Consider the following 7,740-nt stretch of genomic DNA (forward strand, 5'->3'; position numbering starts at 1 on the left):
TCGCCCAGCCGGGAGCAGCGCGCCAATGAAGGCGGCTGCGCCCATCCCGTGGTCAGCGCGTGCCTGTGCTCCTGTTGCAGAAAATAGGGGAGGACTATGTGCGGGACCTGAGCCAGCTGACAAAGCTGCGCGAGTGTGTGGACGACGACGTCTTCATCCGGGAGGTTGCCAAAGTGAAGCAGGTGAGGGGAGTTTCCAGGGGGTGTCGAGAGGGAGAGCACAGGCTGGCGCTGACGTGCTCCCTGCCCTCACCCAGGAGAACAAGGTGAAATTTGCGCTGTACCTGGAGAAGGAGTACAAAGTGAAGATCAACCCTTCCTCCATGTTCGATGTGCATGTGAAGAGGATCCACGAGTACAAGCGGCAGCTGATGAACTGCCTGCACATCATCACTATGTACAACCGTAAGACAACGTGCACCCCAAGGGGACAGGCTGCCCTGCGGGTGCATGAGCATTCCTAGCCCCTGGGGTGCAGCTAAAGCAGAGGGTGACGCCCTGCTCCTGTCTTCTGCAGGCATTAGGAAGGATCCTGCAAAGCTCTTTGTGCCGAGGACAGTGATCATTGGGGGCAAGGTAAGTTGGGTCAGGAGTTCTAGGTATTTTGGAGGAATTCCTTGACAATGCCCTAGGGAAATTGGTTGCGGACATCTCATGGGGCCATGTTCATGAAACTCCAGGAAATGCTGGAGCAACACTTGTTGGCTTCAATCCAAGCGAGGCTCTAAGTTTTGGGGCTTGCACAACCATGTGCTGCCTCTGGTCTGGGAAGCCCCTGAGAGCATGGGGATGCAACACATGGGTTGAGTGAGGTGATCCTTCCCTGGGCATGTGGGAGTTGGGTGCACCTCCCCTGCCCCTGGCCAGCCCTCCGGGCTCACCCATGGCTTTTCTCTTAGGCTGCCCCAGGATATCACATGGCTAAAATGATCATCAAGCTCATTAACGCTGTGGCTCAGGTGGTGAACAATGACCCCGTTGTGGGGAGTAAACTGAAGGTCATCTTCCTGGAGAACTACAGGGTCTCGCTGGCAGAGAAAGGTAGCCCACATGGAGGATGCTGTGGGGAGGGACATCAGCCCCATGGCTGTGCACCAGCCCATGGCTGCATCTCTGCTAGGCGGGAGATCTAACGTTCTTTGACATGGTACAAACGCAAAGCTGGTCACCGTGAGCCCCTTGTGTCCATGTGTTCTGTTGGCAGTGATCCCTGCTACTGACCTGTCGGAGCAGATCTCCACAGCAGGCACTGAGGCATCGGGCACAGGGAACATGAAGTTCATGCTGAATGGGGCTCTGACCATTGGCACCATGGATGGAGCAAACGTGGAAATGGCCGAGGAAGCTGGAGAGGAAAACCTATTCATCTTCGGCATGAGGGTGGAGGATGTCACAGAGCTGGACAGGGAAGGGTGAGAGCTGGGGACACCGTGGGGGTGCCACCACAGGCAGCCAGAGCAGCACTATCTCATATCAGCCCTTCCCTACCAGGTACAATGCCCAGAAGTACTACGACGAGCTCCCCGAATTGAAGCAAGCCATTGACCAGATTAAGAGTGGCTTTTTCTCCCCCGAGGAGCCTGACCTCTTCAACGACGTGGTCAACATGCTCTTCCACCATGATAGGTGAGGCGTGGGATGCCATCCATCCCCTGGGGTGGGTCTCCCCACCAAACTCCTGGTTCCCGTGCAGAGCAGCCCCCTGCACCGACCAGCCACCCTCTGGCTGAAAATGTCCCATTTTCCAGCCCTGATGATGTGGATGTGGTCAACCAATTGCTGCTTGACTGGTACAGGAGAGTGTCCATGACCAGCACTTCATGCTTGCCCCATTAAAACCTGGGGTACATTAAGGCCACGATGCATTTGGGTACACAGCCCTCACCAGATGAGAAGTGCTTTTAAGTTTCTCAAGGGCGTTCCTGGCCAGAGCATTAGGCAGCCAAGGGCCACAGGCATTTGCACTGGAGAAATGTCTCCTGGTGTGCCCTCCCAGAGCACACGTGCTGCAGCACCCACGGGCTTGCAGGGCTCTGCACAAACAGGGCTTGAGGAGGGTGAACTTGTCTGAAGCACTCGTGTTGGAGGAAGCCCAAGGTCTGGCAGCCCAAGCCCCGTGTGCTGCAGCCACCATCCGCGCCGAGCTCCCATCTCTGCTTCCTGCTGCTGCTGACTCCTCTCTTTACTGCTACAGGTTTAAAGTTTTTGCAGACTATGAGGCTTATGTCAAGTGCCAGGAGAAGGTCAGCGAGCTGTACCTGGTGAGTGCCGGTCTGGGGATGAGGGAGGGGAGCTCTGATGGGGGCACAACATCCCCTCCCCAGGCACAGGGCTCTGCATGTAGATGGGTTCCTGGCGAGGAGGCTCCTGGATGTGCTGCTCCAGGGTGTCTTTGGTTGAAAGCCAGTCTCAGGGCTAATGTAGCACCCATGGGTACAAGCCTCCAGCCACACTGTCCCACCACTCTCCTTGCAGAACTCCAAGGCATGGACCAAGATGGTCATCAAGAACATCGCAGCAGCTGGCAAGTTCTCCAGCGACCGCACCATCAAGGAATACGCCCGGGACATCTGGCACGTGGAGCCCTCCAACCTGAAGATCCCACCACCCAACGAGCCCCGGGACGCGGCTGAGCACAGGATCCCCAACGGCACAGCGGCGTAGGGGCACAGAGCTGCGCATGTGAGCACGGACGCTGTAAAACAGTCTCTGTCTCTGCTGTGTGGTGTCTGTGCTGCTGCTGGCTTTCCTACGGGTGGGGAAGGGGCAATTTTTGTAACCAAATGTCATGCAGAAAGCAAAAGCTGTTGCCCTGTTGTGTCACTGGAGTCCAAGGGGCTGTTTGCTGCAGCCTAAATTGGGGACTGGCTCGCACCAACGCTAATGCAGAAACTGGGTATCAGGGTCGAGGTGCTAGGGCTCAGACAGGGATAGGGTGGGCAGCACCATTGGGCTCAGCTGCCTAAGCCCTTGCAGGTGCTGCTGAAGCAGGACTTGGGGTGCAGCTCTTGCTAGTCCTGAGGCACCAGTGCCGGGCAGTTAAGGGGTATTTGCAGTAGGGCTGTGTAACCCCCACCACTGCCCCATGTGCTGCTGCTGGGCACAGCTTGCACACAGGAGCAGCACCAAGATCGCAACAGTATCCCCAAGTAACCCAAAGCATCCTCAAGGCAGTGGGTGAATTAGAACATTTTTCAGTAGTTTTTATTACTTACAACAGTAAGTTCAGTGCCATAACAGGTTCCTGGTGTGGGGTTTGAGGAAGTGCTTGTGGTTGCTGCATGCAGCAGCTGGCATCACTTAATGTTCAAGAAGTCTCTGTAACAAGATGCAGTAATTTTTGCACTGTTATTGCTGACTGTCCTGTGCTGCTTCAGAGCCTGGTTTCTGATCCCTAGATGTGGGTCTGAGCTGGGCTTAGAGTAAGGCTGTGTACCCAGGGCAAAGAGGAGATGGGAGCTGCCCCCAGGGGCACAACCCCATGACACCCAGCTGAGCAGAGGCTCAGGGCAGTGAGGAGCAACTGGGGTTCAAAAATTGATGCCAGTGAGCACCGTAAGAGGGTAAGGAGCAGAGGGAAGACACCTGTATGGCTGTGACAGGGGAGGATGCATCCATGGAAGAAGAGGCCCAAGCTCATTCTGTAACCCCCCATTTCTGCAAAGCAGCACTTACTTCACCAAGGCAGGCAGCTCTGGGTTGAACGCAATATAGTCATGGCCCAGGCCCAGCTTTTTGGGAAAGGTAATGAACTTCACCTTGGTTTTGTCCTTGTAGGCGCTGCGTGCTGTCTCAAAGAGCTGCCGTGGGGTGGGAGCTCGGTTAGTGTCCTGGGGGGAGGACCTCAAACTCCCTGTGGCACCCTGGGGATGGCCACCCCCTCTCCAGCCACTTCAGCCCTCCAAAGCCAGGCTCAAATGGTGCCCACCCCTATTAAAGCCCAGCACTGGACTGGTCCCCACCTTGTGTCCCAGGTGTGGAGGCAGGATGGCATCATCTTCTGCGTGCAGGATGAGGAGCGGGCAGGACAGCACCTGCACACTGTGAGCAGTAAGCACAGCACTGAGGAGTCACCCTGGAGCTGATGGGCCAATGAGAGTCTCCCCAGCCCCTGCAAAATCTCCCACAGCAACTCTGACCCCCCCTGCACTGCCCTTCAGTGTAGCAGCCCATTGGTAGCTACAGGCAGCTGCTCAACTGCTGCAGGGTGATGCCCACGCCACTTGTCCTGGCATAGCAGCACCAAGCATCCTGTTAGCCTTAGACCTGGTTATGGGGTGCTCAGGCTTCAAAAGGTTTCAGGCTTTCAGTAAAGGCTACTGCAGTGTGTGCCCCACTGCAGGTGGGACTGGAGTGTGTAGTGCTCACAAAAAGGATGGTGGTTTCTGGGCTTTACATGGTAATAATAGCAATATCTGAAGCTAGGCAAATAAAAAGCTACTCTTAAAGCATGAATAAGCTAGGAAAAGATAAATCAGAATGTAGGGATTTCATGGTGTGACATGTCCAACCCACCCCTCCTCGACCAGGTGGTGCCACCACCATCCCCACAGCCCCACACGGCAGCAGTGCCCCTTCCCGCTGGACACTCACTTCTCGTCACTGCGGAAGAACATGTCACCCAGAGCGAGCGAGTCCAGGATGAGGTACTCAAAACCTGGGAACTGGCGGTAGATCTGCCAGGGAGAGAGTTGGGGGGTGCTAAGCTGTGCCCTTGACTGTTGCACCCTTTCGCTACAAGGGGGGAAGACCCAGGCAGCCGGGGCTGCCACTGAGAGCCCCTGATCTGTCACCATGGCAGGACCCTGCAGACTGAAGCCCTGGGCTCACCTTGGTGATGGGGATGTGGGCAGCTGCCTCGCGGATGTTGGTGTAGGGCGATTCCAGGACAATGGCATCAACCTCGACTCCTGAGGGCAGAGCGCAGTAAGAGCAGGCATGGCTGTGGGGGAATGTCTCTCCCCAGGCAGCAACCATGAGGCCAAAATGCCCCCTTTCCTCTAAGGACCATAGGGATGGTCACTTGTCCCCACTGCAGGGGCTGACCCTGGTGCTTTAGCAGAGAGTGACAGGGATCCCCAGCTCCTCTGTAGCCCCTGAAACGTGGCACACCAGGGATGTGCAGAGCCCAGAGGACAACTGCACAGAGCCAGCCCAGCCACACTGGCCCTTACCTCGCTCCTCCTGCAGTTTCCTTGCTGCGTTTGTGGCAATCCTGTGAGAAGAGAAGTGACAGTGAGGGGGAGCAGCGACGATGCCCCAGTAGGGTGCACAGCACCCTCAACACCCCCTTTGCCTGCTGAGTTTTGCCTTGCAGATGCTTCCATCAAGGAGCTGCTCCAACCCCTTGTCCATCCCCAGGTGGCATTGGTCTGGCAGCAGTGTCACAGCCCAGGGACTGTCTGTAGGCTCCAGCCAGGCAGCACCCATGGGGCGAATTCCCCCCATCCATTGCCCAGCCCTGCACCTACCCTGTTCCCAATGAGTGTCCCCAGAAGAGAATGATGCTGTTCCCGCTTCGTGCTTTGGCCCAGTCATAGAGTGCCAGGACATCCGTGGTGAAGCCGTTCTCTGTGGGGTGCCCACTGGAGTCCCCGTAGCCTGCAGGGGACATGGCTGAGCATCACGACCCTGGGAGGCCAGCCCCAGGGGGGGTCACTCAGCAAGAGGCAGGGGGATGACTTTACCTCTGTAGTCGAGAGCCAGGATGTGGAAGCCAGCAGCACCCATTGTCTGTTGGAGAAGCAGCACTGTTTTATGCCTGGGTGGAGATTGCACCCCAGGACCCCCAGCATGGTGGGGTTCACCCTGGCCAGGGTCTTTCTTGAGTCCCTGGAGCCAGCATGAGCCTTACTCCCAGCAGGTGCCAGTCCCCTTGCAGGTGGCCACTTACCTTCAAGAACTGGATGCGGTGTCTTGCAGCTCTGATGGGGAAAATGAGGTTAGAGCTCAGGCAGGCACCCTCAAGGGACCTTCCCCTCCAGCATCAGGAGACTGGGGTGACCTCTTCCCAGGAGGGCAGAGCCGGATGCTCTGGGCTGAGTGGGATTTAACATTTCCCTTGAACTCCAAGGGACTCTCCTTGACTCGTGGGGTCAGACACTGCTGCAGCAGCCCTGGCTCGACAGTACTGCTGGCTGCTCCACCGAGTTTGCTAGTTCTCACCCCAACAGAGATGCTGTCTGGGAGCAGCCTCCTCCCCTGGCAGAGGCTGGGGTGCTCTCAGGTACTCGCCTGGTCCCCCCATTGCCGTGCAGGTAGATGATCACGGGGTGATCATCACCAAGTGCTTCCTCGTACCAGTGCTGGTCCTTGCCCCTCGCCTCAGCTCCTCTGCTGCCTGGCACCGTGTGCCTGGGGAGGCAGAGCGGGGTTACTCTGGGGGGCTGCAGGACACAGGTGCAGCCACCCAGCTGTGCCCACCCAGGATGCTGGGGCTGCCCTGCTCACCAGATGCCAACCATCACACCCGGCTCAGTCATGAGGTACAGGTTGATGGTGTTGTTCAGCAGCAGCTCCGGCTGACGAAAGTCAACGAAGAAAGGAAAAGCCACTGAGGAAAAAATCACAGCCATCACTCAGGCCACCCAGGAATCATCACACCCAGCTGCTTTTATGCATTTGTTCCAAAGCAGGATGTTACTGGTTTTGAATTATTTGCCTGGAAGCTCAGGGCCGTGCTCAGTCCAGCTCAGGAGCAGTGAGGCGAGCACAGCCCTTGGCCACCTCCTCCCACCCAGATTTCTAACCCCACTGACACTGCGTGCCCGCATGTGTTGCAACTTGAGGCAGCAAACAAACAGGGTCAACAGCACCATGCTATTACAGCTTGCAAAACATGAGGCACTGATAGAAATTCCCTCCATGCCTCCTCTGCAAGCCCATGGCAAGGGGGCACCAACGGGTGCTACGCACCCCACCCACATTTCAGAGACCCCCCAACTTTCTTCCTGATGAATCCTGGGCAGGGTGGTTCTCCCAGTCTGGGGCACTCACGGAAGTTCAGGTAGACAAATTTGGTGAGCAGGACAGGGAAGAGGTGGATGAGGATGGGCACAGAGATGTAGATGAGAAGTGGGACCAGGAGGACAGTGCGCAGCCGGGGACACCAGCGCAGCCAGCCCCTGCAAGGAAGGCACCTTGTTAGCACATCCCTTCCCACCTCACAGGCTTTGGGGCACAGTGGAGTGGGGTTCCTGTTCCAAACCCAGCCATGAAGGCAGTGGCTTGCCCCTGTAAGGGTCTGAGACTGCTATTTGTGTCCCTCTGCCACAGGGAACTGGTTACCCACATCAGGGTTGGGTTTGGCTTTTGGGAATGGAGCTGAGGTGTCGGAGCAGCCCCACTGTGACACAGCATCACAAGAGGCTATGATACAGCCTCCCACGGGAGGAAGGGCAAGGCAAGCACCAGGGCCAGGAGATGCAAGACAAACTGGCAATGAGGAGCAGCCCATCCTCTGTGGCAACATCCTGAGCCGTGGCTGCTAAGACATGGTGACAGAGGTGTCCCCAAGCCCAACACCAACAGCCTCTGTGATTCTCCAGGGACAAGGAGGAAATCTGGGAAAGGGGCTCTGGAAGCCTGCAGCCTGTGGGAGAAACCAACCCCCAGAGCAATGTCCTGCAGTGCCACAAGCACAGGTAGGGAGTGTGACCACCTCTGACAGCATCATGCTCCCAAAGGCTGGGGGACACATCCGGCTGCCCCAGCTATGCCCTCTGCAGCGAGCCATCGGCCA

The 7,740-nt window shown here is 57.1% G+C and overlaps 2 protein-coding genes across 2 annotated transcripts in view; one reads left to right on the top strand and one right to left on the bottom strand.

The window, feature by feature from the left end:
* Positions 1-2,663, top strand: part of LOC104403506 (glycogen phosphorylase, liver form-like) — a gene marked incomplete at its 5' end in the record, with an annotated part of 11,646 nt that extends 8,983 nt beyond the window's left edge. Inside the window, 8 exon segments of the mRNA XM_010011658.1 lie at positions 81-182; positions 257-404; positions 517-575; positions 899-1,040; positions 1,204-1,411; positions 1,491-1,625; positions 2,194-2,260; positions 2,475-2,663. Coding sequence (XP_010009960.1) covers positions 81-182; positions 257-404; positions 517-575; positions 899-1,040; positions 1,204-1,411; positions 1,491-1,625; positions 2,194-2,260; positions 2,475-2,663 — 1,050 coding nt within the window.
* A 632-nt stretch (positions 2,664-3,295) lies between these two features.
* Positions 3,296-7,169, bottom strand: ABHD12B (abhydrolase domain containing 12B; the record flags this gene model as incomplete). Its single annotated transcript, XM_010011660.1, has 12 exons — positions 3,296-3,317; positions 3,675-3,799; positions 3,962-4,040; positions 4,593-4,675; positions 4,830-4,909; positions 5,174-5,214; positions 5,471-5,600; positions 5,687-5,732; positions 5,893-5,923; positions 6,234-6,353; positions 6,450-6,552; positions 6,996-7,169. Coding segments are annotated over 12 exons (1,034 nt in total), but the record flags the coding sequence as incomplete, so codon positions are not given.
* Between the last annotated feature and the right edge of the window lie 571 nt (positions 7,170-7,740).

Source organism: Nestor notabilis, unplaced genomic scaffold, assembly GCF_000696875.1.
Source record: "Nestor notabilis isolate BGI_N333 unplaced genomic scaffold, ASM69687v1 scaffold15883, whole genome shotgun sequence".
Lineage (NCBI taxonomy): Eukaryota > Metazoa > Chordata > Aves > Psittaciformes > Psittacidae > Nestor > Nestor notabilis.